Here is a 19,696-nt window from a genome sequence, read left to right as displayed (position 1 = left end):
TCCATGTACTTGCTCTTCATCCATTCCCCAATAACCCATGATGGTGCTTGTCTTTCATTCTCTCGCCTTGTCACAATTGAACATGTATGATCTTTTACAAATTTCCGAATCTCAAACATTTCCGAATAATTTCCTTTCACAGCATGCAATCTCCACTTGCAATTCTGATCCAAACATTTCACCACCCAAATATCTTTTTTTTACTTTGCCACTTTGAATTCAAAATGATTAGCCATCGCATATTTATGTAACATCAGTTGAAGTTCTCTTTTATTCTCAAACAACGAACTGACTTCAATTTCCAAAGTTAATGACTCGGGTATTGGATTTTCAATGTCAGGTATGTTACTAGCAACCTAATCATTGTAGCTTAGTTGGAACCTAATTCTAGGAACCCAAGAACTTCTTGGATTGGTACTAGCAACCCAAGAAGCACTACTAGGTTGGGTAATAGGAACCTAATCATCATCCCCCTCATTTAGACGCAAACATGGTTCATCTTCAATGTCATTTTCAGTTTCAAACAAAACCTCCCGCTGCTTCAGGAATACGGCGGGATCATCAATTTCTTGAACCACTACACTTTCTTGGGTTGGGTGTGTTAGATTTCTAGGTAGTGATTTCTCTACTAAGGATACACACAATGGAGTGCGGTTGTGGACTGAAACTGCTTCATGTAAAAAGAACTCCACATGCACATCTTTTTTTATATCAATTATATAAGAAAATTTGACATTCATACCAGGAACATTATACTTGGTTTGAAGCAATAAATCATATCTAAATTTGTCAACATCAGTAGCATAATAGATTAGATCAACTAATTGGGCATAAGTAGAATTTTGGGGAACAATCATACTGTTGTTTGACTTTGTAGAAAAATTAGTAATATCATCCATAGTTTTCCACTCTCCATCAAAAGTAAAGAAGTACTTGAGCTGCAATTGAAAACATTTCAACAGTATTACAAGAATTACTTCGGTTGTTGCTTTTTGAAGATGGCGTGAACCATAACCGAGGAGGAGTTTGCTGGTAGAGTTTAAAAAAATCCAATGCAGCAACTTTTCCATAAGTTTGCTTCAATGAATCTAATGAGATAGGAGCCCCCTATCCAATAGGTCCATTGAAGCAAACTTGTGGACAATTCTTGGCACACATTGTATTTCCACGAAACATACTAGCAAACACCTCCTCAGTGAGTATTTCGCGTGAGTGAACAAAATACGCGTAACATCTGTCTTTGATTCACATTCATTCAGGAGATATACTATAATACACGTAACAACTTAGCTATACTATAATATAACCAACCTAGTGTTCATAATCACTAAAGAACATAAAATAAACATACCCATTTTGAGAACAAAGAGTAGTGGGTCACGACTTCAAACGAAGAGATCGTAGTTGTCGTCGTCGTCAATTGCTACTCGTGGTCGTGGTCGTGGTCGTGGTCTTCAAGGGAGTAGGGTTTGAGAGTAGAGTCGGAGTGGGGAAAGTGAGAGAGTCGATAGATATTCGTGAATGGGGATTTTTTTTAATTAGGGCAAAAAAATTATATATACGATGAAAGACGAGAAATATCATTCACGCATTTTTATTTAAAACGCATGAGTTGATAAACGCGTTTTAGTTGAAACGTGTGAGTGGCATTTCTCGACTTTCCATTTACGGGAAATGTCACTCATGCGCTTCATCTAAAACACGTTTATGAACTCACGCGTTTTAGATGAAACGCGTGAGTGGTATTTCCCGTAATTAAGCAATAAATCAGGCACGCGAGGGGCATTACGGACTTTTCGCGAGACAAAATGCCCTTTTTGCAAACAATATGAAACGGAGTCCATTTATGTATTTAGGCCCTTTAGTATGGGCTATTTCATCGAATTTCCCCTTTAATGACTCCTAACTGGCCTGATCCATAGAGCACCTCTCCTAAAGTTGTTAGGATGATATTTTTCATAATTTTAAAAAGTCTTAACTAATTTTAATTAGTCTTAATGGAAAATAATAATTCATGCAGTTTTTAATTAGATTTTTGAGTTTAAGAAGACTTTAATTACAATAATAGTCTCTCTTGGTAAATAAAAATAAAATAAAATAAAATAAAAAAAACTATAAGACAAATTTTTAAAAAATATTCGGCCTTCAAATTACTTATTTAATATTGGAAGGGGTTTATTTTCACCAATTATATTTTGTTCGCAATTTGAGTATAGCTGGATTGATTTTTCCTAACAAATTAGTTGCTACTCATTATTTCTCGAGTCCTCGCCTGTCTTTTCTTAACAACAAAACAATACTGATCTTTCCATTTGAAGGCTCGGTTACATGTTCAATATAAAAATTCTACAATACTGACTTTTGTTAGGAATATTTGAAATCATCTTAAATAATTACAGAGTACTTCTCATTTGAATTCATGATAAATATTTTTTTTTACTTAATTAATAATAATACTAATATGAAATTTTTTAACTAAGAATTAGAAGTGCCGTGTCTATCACTTATAATGGTCTAAGTAAACCGTGTTATATATGCTAAAATTTATGAGTCAGTCACGTCAATTCTTTGAATTTATTGCTAGGAAGGAACTCACGTCAATTCAACATTCTGAATTGTGAAAAACTTCACCAAGTCTTCTTCTCCCAACGAAGACTCTGCAAACAACGACTTCTTCTACCAATGCAAATAAATGTTGATGTTCAATGAAGAAGAAGAAGAAGAAGGGAACTGAACATAGCTATAGCTTGAATTCGATCCCCAGATAGCAGCCATGGCCATTCCTGGTTTTCTAATTATAATAATCATTCTCCTTTCTTCCTTTTGTCTCACTTCAGCTCAACTGAATCCCCAAAACATAACGTTGGGATCATTCCTCACTCCCACCAGCACTCATAACTCCACTTGGCTATCCCCTTCAGGCCTCTACGCATTTGGGTTTTACAAGCAAGGCAACGGCTTCTACGTCGGAATATTCCTTGCCGGAATCCCCGACAAAACAGTCGTATGGATTGCAAATAGAGACGACCCTCCCTTATCCAGCAATGTCACTCTGCTCTTTGATACCAACGGACGGCTGATATTACACCAACCTGACAACCAAAATACCTCACTCATGGATACTTCTTCTTCGGCCTACGCCTCCATGCACGATTCAGGCAACTTTGTTCTCTACGATTCGAATGGAGAACCCATCTGGCAGAGCTTTCACAATCCAACAGATACCATTTTGCCAACCCAACGCCTTACCAGGAACAAAGAGATCGTCTCAGCAGAGTCAACCACAAATCCAGCCAGTGGGATTTTTCGATTGAAGATGCAGGCAGATGGGAATCTTGTTCAGTACCCAGTCCAAACGCCGGATACCGCCGCATTCGCTTACTATTCAACTTCCACTTTTGGATATGGACCCAACGTGACCCTCAACTTTGAAAAGAACGGTTACCTCTATTTGTTCAATTCCACCACCATTATAAGCAATGTCACTGATGGCTTTGCAGATGATGATGATGATGCTACAATTTACTTGATGAGAATTGACCCGGATGGTATTTTTAGGGTATATTCTCATGGTTCCATTTGGTCTGTTGTTTGGTCATCAACCACGGATCCATGTGCCCCAAAGGGGCGTTGCGGCCTAAACGGGTTCTGTACTTTGCTCGATGATAAAGTTGATTGTCTTTGCCTACCTGGGTTTGATTTTGTTAACACCGGAAACTGGAGCTCCGGCTGCGAGAGGGATTTCAACGTCGAAAGCTGCAAAAGTAATGATAGTCAAGTTCAATCTAAAATGACTAGCGTCCCAAGCACCACATGGGAAGAGAATTCGTATTCGGTTATCTCGCAAATAACCCAACAAGCATGCGAACAAACTTGTTTAGATGATTGCAATTGTCAAGTGGCACTATACAAGGAAGGAGATTGTAGGAAGCAAAAGCTTCCTTTGCGCTATGGAAGGAGGCAAATGGGAGATTCAAGCATGGCTTTAGTCAAGACTCAAACCAGAACCGGTGATGAAAATAATGATATTGTTCCTCCTGCCAAACAAGAAAAGAGACATTATTCTGGGGTTGTTGTGTTGAGCATCGGTTCATCTCTTGTTGCTCTAGCTTGCATTCTTTTGATTGCATCGTGTTTTCTATTCTATAGAAGTCGGTTGGGGTTTTACAGCAAGCTCCCGCCTATGGGTAATGTAGAATTAGGCGACGACGTCTCCCCGCGAGCATTCTCATATGCAGATCTTGAGAAGATCACAAACGGGTTTAAGGAAGAAGTTGGAAAGGGCGCATCTGGAGTAGTCTACAAGGGGATTATACCCTACAGCAAGAAATCAGTAGCTGTGAAGAAATTGGAGAAGATGTCCACAGAAGGAGATAGGGAATTCCTCAATGAAATAAAAGCAATTGGACAAACCCATCATCGAAACCTCGTACGCTTAATAGGTTATTGCCACGACAGTGAAAACAAACTCTTGGTAATAGAGTTCATGAGCAACGGGTCTTTAGCCGACGTGCTCTTCACCCCCGAGAAAAGACCATGTTGGGATGAAAGAACGAGGATTGTTCTCGACGTTGGAAAAGGAATCCTTTATTTGCACGAAGAGTGTGAAACACAAATAATCCATTGCGATATAAAGTCTCAGAATATATTGATGGACGAGTACAGGTCGATAAAAATATCTGATTTTGGACTTGCGAAATTTCTTAAGTATGATCAAACGAGAACCTACACTGCAGTGAGGGGGACAAAAGGATACATCGCTCCAGAATGGCACAAGAATTTGCCCGTTACTGTAAAAGCAGATGTCTACAGCTTTGGGATAGTTCTTTTGGAAATCATAACTTGTCGTCGGTGTCTAAATTGGAGCCTACCCGAAGAAGAAGCTGTTCTAGAGGAATGGGTCTACTCGTGCTTTGAGGCTGGTGATTTGCAAAAGCTAGTCGGAGACGAGGAAGTGGACATGAAGATGCTGAAAAAGATGGTGAAAGTGGGAATTTGGTGTATACAAGAGGATCCATCACTTAGGCCTACTATGAAGAAGGTTTTACTCATGTTGGAAGGGACAGTGGATATTCCTGTGCCTCCCAGCCCAACTTCCTTCTTTAGCATAGCTAATTGATTCATTCGCATCATATTTGCTTGTGGCTACTTCTTTGGCAATATTCCTGTAATCAAGAACTTTCTTGTAAAGTTTCTTTTAAAATGTAACCCTAATAAATAAAGAGTGCAATTTCAGCATCCAAAACATATTGTTTCAAAAAACAACAAGCAACAAATATGTTGGAATCATGAAACAAAGAAATCGGCACCATCTTCAATGTCATCGGTAGTAATGTTTCCACTTTGAGCCATTAAAACCCTGTAAACTCTCTTTGAACATATTTCTCCCAACCTCCTGTCCTCCCCAGTTAACCCTTCCGTATTCAAGTCCTTTAGCAAAAACTCTTTCTCATGCACCTTTTTTTAAAACAAAATCAAAAAAACAAAAGTGCAGAAATACTCAGAAATAGAAGAAAATTTATCAAATATGAACAACCGAATCATGTTCATGGGCAGATAAGTGTTTTATCCTAATTTATAACCAGCCAGAGTTCTTAGTTACTTACTGACTTAGTAGGATCCATATAAACCTCTAGCAGAGATCTCATTGTGGGGTATTTCTTAGAAATGGCTATGGCAAAACGAGGTTGCACTTTCGGAATAGCCACCAATGCTTTTAACCTGGATACATAAATAGTCAGGTGGAGTGTTAATTAGATCTGCATTAGAATCCAAATAATACATCAATAGACACTTTTTAAGGATAAAATATATGCCATAAGAGCCAGAATGTAAATGAAGTAGTATATTTTAGTAATATTATAAGGGTAGTATGGTAATTAGAAGTAGTATAGGGATTAGAGATTATATGGTAATTAATAGAGTAAGTTAGTAGGAACTGGGTTAGTTAGTAGTTTATAAATAGTAGAGTACCTACAATATTTGGAGTAATGAATGTAATAGTTGTTGAAACTGGATTACCTTGGCTTAGGTTATTCAGAAATTTATTTTGTTTCTCTATCAATATACGGATTCAGAAACAGAAACATTAAGTGTTTATTTGAAATGTCTAAAGATCAAAAGATGTCGAAACTGGGTACTACAACTATATCAGATTCTACTTCTATTATTTTCACTAGCTTTCTGATATATATAAACTTTACTCAATAACCAAACTTATCCCTTTTCTCCACTCCCTTCTGAAAGGGAATTATGACCCATTTAGACAGCTCTCGTGTTCAATTGAAGCATATCATTAATCTAATTAGATAGAATAAACCATACATTTTCTGTAAACCATATCACAAACTTTTTTCTCTATAGAAATTGCAGATATTTGTACAGCATTAGATTTATACAGCATATCACAAACGATGCTCTTACCAGAAACTCTTTTTAAACGAAGTCTTGTCAGCACAATCTTTGGGGATCACATTTCCATTAGCATTAACAGACAGACGCGTTAACTTGGTCCTACAAATGAAATGCAAAACACAAAGTTGAAGAAGAGACAAAAGGAGAAATCCTACAATTGCAAGATATGCACATATTCCTTCAAGTGCATGAAATGTTACACATATTAACCAAAGTAATGCTGGTCTTCGACTCAATAATTTGATAAGTTACATGTTATTCCACTAAGAACGAATCAAAATAAGGTTATGTTCGTTTCAGGCAGAATTAGAATTGGAATTGGAATTGGGGGTCTAATTCCAAATCCTTTGTTTGTTCGATGACTTAAAATAGAGAACTGAAATTGTAATTATAACTATTAACTATAAATATAACTATAATTCCAATGGAATAGAGTGTATATGATTTTTTTAATTCCAATTTCATCATTCCCACTTCAGTCGAGATTGCAATTATATGATTTCTCTAATTCAATTTTAATTCTTATAAAATCAGAATTTCAATTATATTTCCATTTCAATTATACACATGCAAACATATCCTAATGGAAAGTGTGAAACTAGATAATTCACTTTGTTGTGCAGCATGTCCCTTTTAAAACTGGATCAGGATAACCAATCACCACAACTCTTGAAATAGCGTTATCATAACATGTTAAGGATAATTACACTTAAAAATGCACATGAAGTAAGATCCTAAAGACAGTGTGACAAATCAGACTCAACAATAAACAGATAATATTGACCTGAACTGGCAAGAGGCCAAGCTACTGGTTAAACTGACAACATGTTCAGCTAACTCTGCCTCATCTATACAATGTCTTGAATGCACCTTAGCAAAGTTTGTAGTTAAATTTGAAAGCACCTACAAGAAAACAAATACCAGTCAGTTCTTCTAAAAGCTATTTGGTCAGTCATAAAAATGTTTGATGTAATAAGCTAAACCTCTTCAACAGGTGGTTGTCTCCAACTGTCCATGGGATTCTTATAATGAGCCTGTTCCCTGTGACAAAAATAATGTGAAGTTAAAATCTTTGTATGTGTTGAATAGCTATAGAGAATCGATTAAAATAATATTTTTTTTATAATAAATTCCCTATATACTTTGTACGCATTCACTTTTTGTGTTAATAATCTTACAAAGAGTTGTATTTCATAATCTTTTCTGCAATCTTCTCAAAAGAAATGGGTTATTGAAAATTTGTTTCACCTTTTAAAAAAATCTTACAGAGTAAATGGAGATCAAATCTCTAATCTTATATATGAAAAAAAGGAATACTACTCATTTTCTGTAACCAACATATTACAGAGCTGTCCAAAGCTAACTCTTGATGACAAGCAACATAAGATACTCTAAAATGAATCACAATTTAGCATTATTCCATGGTGAACTTAACATGAAAAGCTGCAACTAACCTTTTATTAATGTAAGTCCTCAACCTATTTGTGACGTAGCAAACTGTATGAGAAGAATAACGACTCCGGACAAAGGAAGCATGATCCATCAGGGATTGATTTGAAACAAACTTGCAAAAGTCATCAGCGTCGTATACAAATAAAATATAAGGAATTTCAATTCGGTCAGTTGGAACCTGAAATGCATTGGTGAACTTAGTATCATCTTGAAGAATAAACTAAGAGTCTAAGATACAAGAAAACATTAAAATGTTTGTGCAGAAATATTAACACCAAGAAAACTTTAAGAAAACACAAATAACTTTAGAAGTCAAACAAATTGAGATATTCGCACCCAAAAAAATCTTGAGATAAAAGAGAGAAGCATATGATTTTATTATTCCTTCCATCCCAATTTATTCGAGCACTATTGAATGGAAGTTTAAATTTGACTAAAATATCTCTTTAGCGTTGCTTATTAATGTTGATTAAAGAACTATTGATAAAAAAAATAAATTGGAAATGATAGAAGGAAAAGACTCGTTGCATAACCAATCCAACAAACATTCTGCAACTTTTTAATGCTCTAGTCAATGAATCATAATTCTAATTTGTGAAAGTTGTGGTGATGTCTACTCTGTGCACAAAGTGAAATTAAAACAAATGAGTTAGCTATGAACTGATCATTATAAGGAGAAGTGGTGGAAGCACATAAACAAGAATTACCTGTGAAAGTTGTTCAGGAACCGTCATGCTCCACAATATCGATCGTTTTATTGGATTTGATTTTATTCGATATGTAACACCCTTTTCTGCAAATCTTGTAAGTAGATGCCCTAAACTAAGAAGCCAAAGAATTACTTAATGTATGACCTGATAATATGATAAGAAAACATCTAGTAACATATTCAGTTCAGTTGAGAAAAATACTATTCAAAAGGCCACACCTCCTATTGATCCCAATTCAACAACCTCGGTATCAATTTCAGCCACAATAGATTGGACAGCAAACTTCCCCTTCTCCCACTTTTGCTTTTCTTTGTCTAATTTCTTCATCTCTGCAGCCTCAGCTTTCAGAGCTGCTTTTTGCAACTTTTCTTCCTGAAAATATATGTACAATGAGCCACACTTATAACATATATGGTATTTAAACTAGCTAACTGAAATGACTCACTTCCTTTTTCCGTCTCTTTTCTTCCTTCAGATGTGTTCTTTCCTCCATGGTCATACGCTTTCCTTTTGGTTTAGTCACTACATCCACAGTCTTTTCATTCTCTTCAGTAGATTGGCATGTATTCCCCCATTTTGAGACATCATCTACTTGCTCCTTACCGTATATTTCACCAAAATCTAGTTCCTGAAAAGGTACTAATCAAGACGGGTTGATATGAATGCAGCAATACAAACAGCAATAACCGCATCCATTCCTTAAAAGTTGCATTGAAACTTGAGTTTCTTGAAAAATAAAATTTTAAGTTGTCTCTAGTTACTCTGATGAAATACCTGAACAACATCATTCAAACCATTATCACTATACATGTGCACTAAACCATCATCTCCTTCTATAGACTCCTTCACAACTCCTGCAAATATATCAGAAATATTGTCATTTATTATTGCCAGTCCAGAAAATATTTTTGACTCATACATGTTTTTCTTACAGTACGGTGTATAACATCATGCAGTTAACCAACTTACCAAGAAAAGATGTAGATTCTATATATCCATGGTCAGAAACTGAATCGTTTGCCTCAATAGAGGAAAAGGATGTTTTATTCTGCTCCATGCTAACTCTCAGAGTGCTATGCTCAGATTCACTATCAGACTCGAGGCATATTGCATCGTCAATTCCTGAGAAAGAAGACGTGTGTTGTGTAATACTATACATTTTCCATGACTGGAACAAATTAAGCACACACCCTCATTTGTTCTGTACTAACACATGAACAAATTGGAATTGTAAACTTTTTTTTAAAAATTATTCAGTAATTACACTTGAGACTATAATGATCATTTCCATTAACAGAAAATGTGACCCAAAAGGCAGTGGGAATTCTATCAAGGTACCTACACCTTTTTCAGTACCAAAATGCTAATGCATCAAACCATTTTCACCATTTTACTAATATTTGTTTGCAAAGCGTTAAAATAACTTCACGTCCATTATCTTCATTGCATCTGAAACACATTAGCAAGGGATGGGGTAGTAGGGAATCAAAGTATAGTTCAACTATTACAACTGTAGTTCTGATGATATTCCATATACATTTAGGCTTTACTTCTGATCTAGTTATCAATCCGAACGGAAAACCCACTAACATAACACAGAATACCAAGAAAACGCATTTAATCAAAAGTGTTTCACTAATAAACCAATACCCTAAAACAGAAGTACACAAATATAAGATCAAATGAGAATAAATAATGATATAGTCATCAACTCGAGGTACAGAAAACTCACCACGATCTTTGTGGTCAGTTTTTGATGGAACCCTAGTTTTGAGATTATCTAATTTATTGCACCTGAAAATCCCTACTTGTGGAGGCATCATTTCAGATAAAGGAGTTTCTGGAACAAGTAAAGGCGTCGCCCCAGACCCTGATTTCTTCTGAGGCGTTGGATCATCATCAATCACGAAAACTGTACGGCGATTGTAGGACTCCGTTCGTAGTCTTTTGCAGAAAGCGGGGCATGGAGATGCAAATGAGTCCTCGTTATGCGGTTCATCGTCGTCGGAGAGGATGACCGGAGTAGGCTCTGACATTTAACGCCGGCGATAAGAGAGAAGGCGGAGGAGTGTGAATTATGAACGCATCAAAACGCGGGGAGAATAAGATTTGAAGATTGCGATTGGGCGTAATCCGTATCTTGCGATTTGGGGTTGTTTGTTAAACGGTTTAGGGGTAGATTTTAGCACCTGTTCGGCCTATTTCCTGTGCCATGGAAATGAGAAAATTGTTATATTTAAATAAAAAATATATACATTCATTCTATTTATTTGGAATTGGTTTGAATATGAATTATTTGAATTTACTTAATTTTAAAAAAATATTTAAAATGTATTAATATATATATATATATATATATAAAATAAAAAATAGTAATTTAAAATAAAATGTATTTTAATATTTTAATTCATAAATAGAATGATAAATATTTAAAAGAGAGTGTAAAATGATGATTAAGTAAAATAATTCAAATAATAAGGCATTGTTTTTTTATCAATTATAATTTTTACTTCAATTGAAATGTTTTAGTTCTTATTTTAAGAGAATTTATTTAAAAAATGTGGTACACTTTATTGTAAGGATATTCAATGGTTTTTTTTTTTAGTTTAATAAAATATATGTATTTTATAATATTTTTAAATTCACTAAAACATTCTTGGGACTAGAAAATGGTGATGGTCATAAAAAAAAAAAAAAAATTTAAAATTGATAAGGTCTTGTTTTACTTATTATTTATAGTCTTCGATTGAGGTTTTAAAAAACTTAAAGAGGAAAAATGTAATAATTGGTGATGAATTTTGAGAATGTAATGATTATTTTTGGTAAAAAGACCTAAAAGGTATTAATATATATATATATATATATATATATATATATATATATATATATATATATAAATAAAATAAAAAATAATAATTTAAAATAGAGGGTATTTTAGTATTTTGGTTAATGAAATGAGTGATGTGATTATTGAAAATTGATTTTGGATGTGTTTTTTAAAAACCCAAAAAGAACAATGCCTATATTTCTAAATAAAAATATAAAATCGGTTATTGTATTATTGAAATCAAATAATTCTACAAATAAAAAAATTAAATTAAATTATAGTTCTTTAATAAAGTTAAAGAATTTTAATTATAAATATTCTTTTCCTTTTATTATATCAACATTTTTTTATTTATTAAATAAATGTTTTTAACTGTTTAACTTACTTTTATAATATAACACATTTCACACGACTAAACATATATAAAAAAATGTGTTAAAAAGTTAAAATTAAGTTTAACACATCATAAATAGGTCAAATTTATATTAAATGGACAAATTATATAATTAGAATAAAAAATATATTAAACACGCAATATTATATTAAACGAATGGAAAGTGCTCATATTTAAGTGAAGATTTGATGAGAATGCTCTTATTTAAGTAGGAGTTATGTTATGTTAGTGACCTCGAATTACCACAGAAAAAAAAAATTCAAAATTATGTTTAAATAATTCAATTAATTTTTAACATGTCAAAATTAAGTTAAACAAACAAAATCTATATATATATATAATACTTAATTTTTAAAGTCTTCGATTGTCGGCCGAGGGCTGTGGTTAATTTGGATATATATTTGAGAGTAAATTGATATTTGGGTCGGATTGAGGGTTGACCCGCCCATAAACTTAAAACGGTTAAAAATAAAATTAAAAATGTTATAGGTATAGTTCGAACTTACAACCTAACAAAAAAAAGTACAATTCTTTAACTAACTATGCTAATAATACATTATATATTAAATTTAACACCAAATTTGATGAACGCGAGACATTTTAACAATATAAGTTAAACTTTTTAACTAACTAATATATATATATATATATAATGATGCTTAATTTTTAAAGTGTTCGGATTGCTGGTTCGAGAGCTGTGTGCAATTTGAATATATATATATATATGAATAAATGGATACTTAGACAATTTGAATATATATGTGAGAGTAAATGGATATTTGGGTCGGATTGAGGGTTGACCCGCCCATAAACTTAAAACGGTTAAAAATAAAATTAAAAATGTTATAGGTATAGTTCGAACTTACAACCTAACAAAAAAAAAGTACAATTCTTTAACTAACTATGCTAATAATACATTATATATTAAATTTAACACCAAATTTGATGAACGCGGGACATTTTAACAATATAAGTTAAACTTTTTAACTAACTAATATATATATATATATATATATATATATATAATGATGCTTAATTTTTAAAGTGTTCGGATTGCTGGTTCGAGAGCTGTGTGCAATTTGAATATATATATATATATATATATATATATATATATATATATATATATGAATAAATGGATACTTAGACAATTTGAATATATATGTGAGAGTAAATGGATATTTGGGTCGGATTGTAGGTTGACCCGTCCATAAACTTAAAACGGTTAAAAATAAAATTAAAAATGTTATAGGTATAGTTCGAGCTTACAACCTAACAAAAAAAAAGTACAATTCTTTAACTAACTATGCTAATAACACATTATATATTAAATTTAACACCAAATTTGATGAACGCGGGACATTTTAACAATATAAGTTAAACTTTTTAACTAACTAATATACATATATATATATATATATATATATAATGATGCTTAATTTTTAAAGTGTTCGGGGTTCGAGAGCTGTGTGCAATTTGAATATATATATATATATATATATATATATATATATATATATGAATAAATGGATACTTGGACAATTTGAATATATATGTGAGAGTAAATGGATACTTGGGTCGGATTGTAGGTTGACCCGCCCATAAACTTAAAACGGTTAAAAATGCTATAGGTATGGTTTGCACTTACAACCTAACAAAACAAGAATAATCTTTTAACCTACTATGCTAATAATATTTTATATTATAAATTCAATACCAAATTTGATGAATACAGGACATTTTAACAATATAAGTTTAACTTTTTAACTAACTAAATCTCTATATATATAATGATGCTTAATTTTTAAAGTGTCCGGATTGCCGGTTCGAGAGCTGTGATTAATTTGGATATATATGTGAGAGTAAATGGATATTTGGGTCGGATTGTGAGTTGACCTCCTCATAAATTTTAAACGGTTAAAAATAAAATTAAAAATGCTATATATATTTTTTCCGTAATATTTTTTTTCACGATTTTTTATATTATTATTTTTGCTATGATAGTTGGATTAAGAATAATATAATTGAATTGATTGAATTAATTGAATTCGATGAAGTAAGTTGGTCTGAATTCTTAGTTTTTATCTGTCAAACAAACCATGGAATTTTGACCCATTTCCAATTTCCCAAACATAACCTTACAAAAATTATTATTTCCCTTTACATTTCTTCAAATCGTGAAGATTTTTTTCCCTAGTATTCTTTTCAATTCTTTGGTTTCATTGATACTCAATTTTGAATCCATTTCTCAAAGTTAATATCAAAATTCTTATAAACATCAATATAAAGTTAAGAGTAATCGTACACATAATTAAACTTTAAAAACCAATAAAAAAACACCAATTCTCAAATATGGCATTCAAGTGATCATTACTTTTAGCATTCATATCACTTCAAGCTTAGTAAATGCTTTATTTTCTTCAATTTAATCTCAGCAAACATGTCACAACATCTCTATTAATACAAAATTTAACATCTATAATAAAAAGACTAAATGACTATTATAACAAATGCCCAAAAGAAATTATAAGATATAGATATAAAAACAAAAACGCAGTCAAACTCATATGACAGGCATGATAACTTCGAACTAACAAACTTATATATCTCACAACCGACGCCCGAGGGCTTTTCCACAAAGAAGCATATTGGTGGGAATATCGTACTCGTTGGCTAGGTTTTGAATTGGGTTGTAAACTCTAAGGTAGAATTGCTGGCCAAGATATTGTCTGTCCCATATTGCAGATCTCAAGTTCCACATTCCTTGGTTATCCAAGGAAACCAATATAGCTGTCCAAGAATTAGGAAACACCTACAACCAAATAGAGACTTGTATGTTAAAATTATACATAAGGATTGAATCAAGACATTATGCAAAGAATAAGGATTGAATCTCGATCGGATGTTAGCCGCAAGCCACATGTCAATTAGACTAGATTCAATACTTTTGTATTCAACTTATTACATTTATGGCGTGTATTCTTTACTTTTGAAAATGAGAACCAGACATATTCAGTATATTAACGTAACATTTAACCAACTAGATTATAATATTTTTTGTTAATAATAATACAAAGCTGTTATATGTTTTCAATATAACATGTTAAATAAAAAAACCCGAAATTTCAGAGAAGAGAACAAGTGATTTTTAATTAATTTTGCTAAAGATTTAAATCGAAAAGAGGATGTTGCTCACATCAACAGAGAATCACATGAACTTAAAGTTATTAAAGAAGGTAGGTAAAACTTTAGTGGAAATTTTGCATAGTTTAATCGTGCATGCATGCTAATTACATTATTAATTCTTAACAAAAGAAAAAGTTAGATTATTAAGGATATCCTAATTTGGATTATGTTTCCAATGATTATAAGGATCATATCACCTGGTCTATAAAGGTAAAGAAAAAGTAAAGCCCCATTGGAAAATCATCAAGATTCAAATAAAAAATAATGTTTCAACTTGCTTGTATTTTTTATTAATGTTGTAATTGTTTTAGTTAGATCTATTTGTACACCAAAATTTACAAAACTGTTGCATCAATTTTAGAAAATCATAAACCGTCGGTTTCAGTTTATTGGTCGGATAAAATAAAAACGTAATATTCCTATAAAATGGGTGTCTGAATACCTGTGCAGTATGCCTGGTGAGAGCATCAACTAGATTATAGCTATTTTTACTGGCTTGTGTCCACTGTCCAGAACCATAGCTGCAATTGAGAATAAAACTAAATATCAAATTAATGAAACATTACAAGCTAAAACAGCATTAAGGAAACTTACCCAACCACCCAGAAATCATAGCCATCAAGATGCCAAGATTGCATAGCATTTTCATTGTTCTGAAAAACAATCTCAATGAAATCGTGTAAAGAAGCTGGCATTACAGCTGTGGCTAGGCTTGCCGGGCCTTCAGAAGGACTGCTTTGGATCGATTTCAAATCAAACACTCCCGTGATTTTAAAGTAATCAGCAAGCTTCAAAGGAGTATCGGCATTGATGTAGGAAACACGGTTAACTGCATATCTTTGTTTCCCATTGATTGTAGGTGCAGAATTAGCCAACACATAAGTCTTTGTTATTGGTATCGTTCCATAATGGAAGGATCCTTGCGGGTTTGGCCTGGCTGCATTCGATGTCAAATTCCACCTTTAACACCCCAAATAAAAAGATTGACATTATTAGTAAATAATTTGAGCAATTTTTAAAGTTAGGAAGGGGAAATGAAGTACCTGAATGTTTTGGCTTGGTTCATTGATCCATCTAGTCCATAAGATGGTGGCAATGGAAGTGGTCCTGAGACAGAAGATTGAGAGTTGGAGTAGTGCAAAACCGCCTTTGCTGTAAAATCGGCACTAGTAAAACGAGTAGAAACAACTATGTAGTAATCTTTAGCGGTCTGATTCAAATTAACCAGGATCGAGAAAGATTGGCCCGGATGCAAGTCAAGGGAATCATATGTATTCTGCATAACATTGGATCCTTCAACCTCAACCAGCTTCATCAAATGATTCTGAATCCTCAGGTTCAATGAGGTTGATATGCCCACGTTTGAAACTCTAAACATGTAGGTCTTGCCTGAAAAAACAAACAATTATTTCAGGAAAAGGGTCCCCAAGAAAAAGACAATCACCATTGAAGTAAGAAATCACCTACCTGGATCACCATTGAAGGTTAACCCAGATTGCCCGTTTAAAAGAACACCATCAGGAGGGGGAAGTGGTCTCCCTGAATCAAGAATTTGCTGTAATGCCTGCAAAAAAATGAGAGAATTTAGTAAAATTAAGTAACTTTTCCAATTGGGTATCTTTTATTTGGAGCTCACCTTATGACCAGCCTTGTACCAATCACCAACAAGTAGAGTATAAACTGCAGCTGGTGTAGGATATGGAACAGGAATGACCGATCTTGCAAAGACATTTAACCCTCCAAACCCGCCAGAAGCTTTGTGCAATCCAGTAGAAGGGAAATAAGTATAAGTTCCGATCTGATCTTTTGGTTGGAATTTGTATGTGAAATTCCCATTTGGAGGTATTGGACAATTAGTACCCAAAACTCCATCTTGCCATGAGTTCTTTCTTTGCTTAATTCCATTCCTACAAATCAGTTCATTGATTATTTCAGAACAAGAATGGAATATGCAAATGAGATGAGAGCAAAAAGATACCAACCATGTCAAGAGAAAAGGCTGATCCAGTTTGTTAATGACATTGATGATTATGTTCTCATTTGTGATTGTATCAAGTCTAGGACCAGGAAACTGACCATTGATAAGAATTACCTTCAAAATAATAACACAAAAAAAAGCCTCAAAAAACAAAATAACAAAACTGTAAACTTTAGTATGAAAGAATTAGAGAAAAGACCAATTAACCTCTTGAGAGACACCAAGTGGTGCTGCAGTACCATATGTGACAGTCCATGTGAAGTATCTGTAAGCATCCTCAGCTCTCACAAGACAAGAAGAAGAAGAACAAAATAAAACCAACCCAATGCAAATCAGCTGGACTGAAACTGAAACTGAAACTGCACTCACCATTGGTGAAGAAGAAGGATCAAAACTGCAAATGAAGCAATATTAAGCCTCCATTATATTGAAATGCTATTATTATGATTACCCATTATTGAAAACATGAATCATGTTGAAATGGGTCTACCAAGATTGTTTTGTTTCAAAACAGGAAGCAGATCTGGAATAAAGGCGAATGGGGATAGGAAGAGGGAGAGGTTGAAGGAAAAAGAACATTACCCACCTTAACTAGACGACAATGGTGATGAAAGATCCTCCTTCTCTCTTCTAGCTATCACTTGCAGAGAGTCGGTGGTGTTTATTTAAAAGATTGAAAACAGAGTAAAAGTGAGAGCAGGCTGGCATTTGACGCGGTTTCTGCTAAATTGACATTTTTTTCTCCTTTTCTTTTTGAATTTAATGTAAATTGGTTGTCCAAGCAAGTTGTTGTCCTCTCATTTTCTTTTCCTTTTTAAGTAGGAGTGAGGATTCATTTGGTCTCATCCTAATTTATCTAATTTCCATAATTCAAATTATTTTATTAATTAATACGGATTAATTTAGATTAGATGTTAGATGATTTAGAAAATATAAATTATTGTAAAATATAAATTTGAAATTATTCAATAATTTTTTTTATAATTAATTAATTTATTATATTTGTATTTAATTAAAAAATGAAAAAATTAATTAAGTATATTATATATATATATATATAAGAAAATAGAGCTATAATTTAATTAAAAAATTATCACAAGGATAATTCAATTTAACATTTTTTTTATAATTACTTAATTATTGATTTATTTTATTATTTAATGTTTAAATATAAAAAATATATATAATTTTTTTAATTATAATTTGAATCTTGAAAAAAATAAAATTGTTGGTAAAGTTATACGAAAATATCTAAAAAAATATTATCTTAAAGTATAAATGTAATTTATGAAAAATAATTTTTTTTAGATGGTTTGAATAAATTTAATAATTTTAATCCAATCCAAATTTAATTGAATCCGAAGTCAATCCGATACAATCTCAATCCAATCCAACCGAAGTCAATCCAATACAATCTCAATCCAATCCAAATTATCTAATTCGAATTAATATTTAAAATTGGATTTCAGATTCACCCATCCCAATGTCTACACAAACTTTTTACTTTTTTTAGTTACTATTTCGAGTATATGGGATTTGATTCTTTCTTTTTTTAAATATTAAAACATTTATCAATATTTTTAATGAAATGAAACTCAATTACATGCATGCAAATGTTTAAAAGTCAACAAATATCAAACTAATAGAGGAGATCATATATGCCTGGTTGTAGAAAGTTGTTATTATTTTTTTTATCTTAAACTTAATATATCATTTCAATCATTTAAATAATCTCTTTCTCTATTAAAATATTAAAATTATTTTTTATTTTTTTAATATAAATTAATAAAATTATCTTTTACTTTTTTTAATAAAAATTAATTATTAAATAAAAATATAAAGAGAAAGAATAATTTAGTCAACTCTTTTTAAATTTCATTTTTTTAATTTTATTAGAACAAAACTTTTTAAAAAAAACTCAAAAAAATAAAATAAAAATAAACTATTTCTCAAACGAGGCATAGAGCATCATAAATGTTGACTTGGTGACATCAGTGAAAATGCTGGATTTTCAAAGGCTATTGACGTGACGTGACCGTAAAAACCTCCCCTTCATTTTAAAGCATTTTAAATAAAAATTTAAATTATAAAATTTTGTTTTTTAAATTACTTTCAGTTAAGTTACCTTACCATTCCCTTAGGCCTTGTTTGATGTATGGGTTATTTGGATAAATCCTGGGTTTTTTCCAAATAACCCTTGTGTGATGAAAATGATAAAAAACCAGGTTTTTTTAATTTTATTCCTATTATGCCCCTCCTTTTATATATTTTATTGGGAAGAATGTCAATTTTACACACCAAGTTGTAAGAAGGTATCAAATTTACTTATTAAGTATCAAAATTCTATTTATATGTATGAACTTGTCAAAAAGTGTCAAATATATTTAAAAGAACATAAATGTTAAACGGTGTTAAAATTTTTGCCACATGTAATATCCATATATTTTTTATTTTTTAAAATTGACATTACTTTAATTATTTTTCCATTTAAACAAAACTTATTTTTACTTTCTCTTTCATCCTCCACAACTCTCCATTTTTTTCTAACTTTTCTCTCTTTAAAAAAATAAATGGGACAACGAATTAAGTATGTAGCCCGCAAACACACTTAATCATTTAACCAGGCGCAGAACTTGCCGCCCGACGGGCTCGAACCCAGGAACTTAGGGTTGGTATCCACCTCTTTTTGCCGCTAGGCTAGAAGAGAGGATAACTTTTCTCTCTTTAATTAACTC

The 19,696-nt window shown here is 32.2% G+C and overlaps 3 protein-coding genes across 3 annotated transcripts; 1 reads left to right on the top strand and 2 right to left on the bottom strand.

The window, feature by feature from the left end:
- Window positions 1-2,639: 2,639 nt before the first annotated feature.
- LOC124937825 (G-type lectin S-receptor-like serine/threonine-protein kinase LECRK1) lies at window positions 2,640-5,238 on the top strand. The gene has a single exon (XM_047478155.1). It carries the CDS (start codon window positions 2,774-2,776, stop codon window positions 5,117-5,119), a length of 2,346 nt encoding a protein of 781 aa, XP_047334111.1. The 5' UTR covers window positions 2,640-2,773; the 3' UTR covers window positions 5,120-5,238.
- Window positions 5,173-10,758, bottom strand: LOC124939289 (crossover junction endonuclease EME1B-like). Its single transcript, XM_047479776.1, has 12 exons — window positions 10,309-10,758; window positions 9,538-9,698; window positions 9,351-9,488; window positions 9,022-9,204; window positions 8,795-8,948; window positions 8,574-8,683; window positions 7,869-8,044; window positions 7,398-7,455; window positions 7,199-7,317; window positions 6,424-6,513; window positions 5,607-5,721; window positions 5,173-5,457 (listed from the first exon to the last, which is right to left on the bottom strand). Exons 1-12 carry the CDS (start codon window positions 10,610-10,612, stop codon window positions 5,287-5,289), a joined length of 1,779 nt encoding a protein of 592 aa, XP_047335732.1. The 5' UTR covers window positions 10,613-10,758; the 3' UTR covers window positions 5,173-5,286.
- Window positions 10,759-14,185: 3,427 nt separating this feature from the next.
- LOC124938214 (L-ascorbate oxidase homolog) lies at window positions 14,186-17,676 on the bottom strand. The gene is made up of 9 exons (XM_047478614.1): window positions 17,548-17,676; window positions 17,169-17,355; window positions 16,966-17,075; window positions 16,620-16,890; window positions 16,451-16,547; window positions 16,027-16,372; window positions 15,578-15,943; window positions 15,426-15,504; window positions 14,186-14,609 (listed from the first exon to the last, which is right to left on the bottom strand). Exons 2-9 carry the CDS (start codon window positions 17,331-17,333, stop codon window positions 14,406-14,408), a joined length of 1,638 nt encoding a protein of 545 aa, XP_047334570.1. The 5' UTR covers window positions 17,334-17,355; window positions 17,548-17,676; the 3' UTR covers window positions 14,186-14,405.
- Window positions 17,677-19,696: the final 2,020 nt, after the last annotated feature.

The sequence above is a fragment of the Impatiens glandulifera genome, chromosome 5, assembly GCF_907164915.1.
Source record: "Impatiens glandulifera chromosome 5, dImpGla2.1, whole genome shotgun sequence".
NCBI lineage: Eukaryota > Viridiplantae > Streptophyta > Magnoliopsida > Ericales > Balsaminaceae > Impatiens > Impatiens glandulifera.
Note: the sequence above shows the minus strand (reverse complement) of the source record. Positions and strands in the feature narration are given on the sequence as shown.

Excerpts from the sequence above, each read along its gene's own strand:
- LOC124937825 (XM_047478155.1), top strand. The coding sequence starts at position 2,774 with ATGGCCATTCCTGGTTTTCTAATTATAATAATCATTCTCCTTTCTTCC.
- LOC124939289 (XM_047479776.1), bottom strand. The coding sequence starts at position 10,612 with ATGTCAGAGCCTACTCCGGTCATCCTCTCCGACGACGATGAACCGCAT. Across the intron at positions 9,699-10,308 it reads AACTGACCACAAAGATCGTG|GAATTGACGATGCAATATGC; the intron begins GTGAGTTTTCTG and ends CTTCTTTCTCAG. Across the intron at positions 8,949-9,021 it reads AAAAGAGACGGAAAAAGGAA|GAAGAAAAGTTGCAAAAAGC; the intron begins GTGAGTCATTTC and ends ATATATTTTCAG.
- LOC124938214 (XM_047478614.1), bottom strand. The coding sequence starts at position 17,333 with ATGGTGAGTGCAGTTTCAGTTTCAGTTTCAGTCCAGCTGATTTGCATT. Across the intron at positions 16,891-16,965 it reads CAGCCTTTTCTCTTGACATG|GAATGGAATTAAGCAAAGAA; the intron begins GTTGGTATCTTT and ends ACTGATTTGTAG. Across the intron at positions 15,505-15,577 it reads TATGATTTCTGGGTGGTTGG|CTATGGTTCTGGACAGTGGA; the intron begins GTAAGTTTCCTT and ends TCTCAATTGCAG.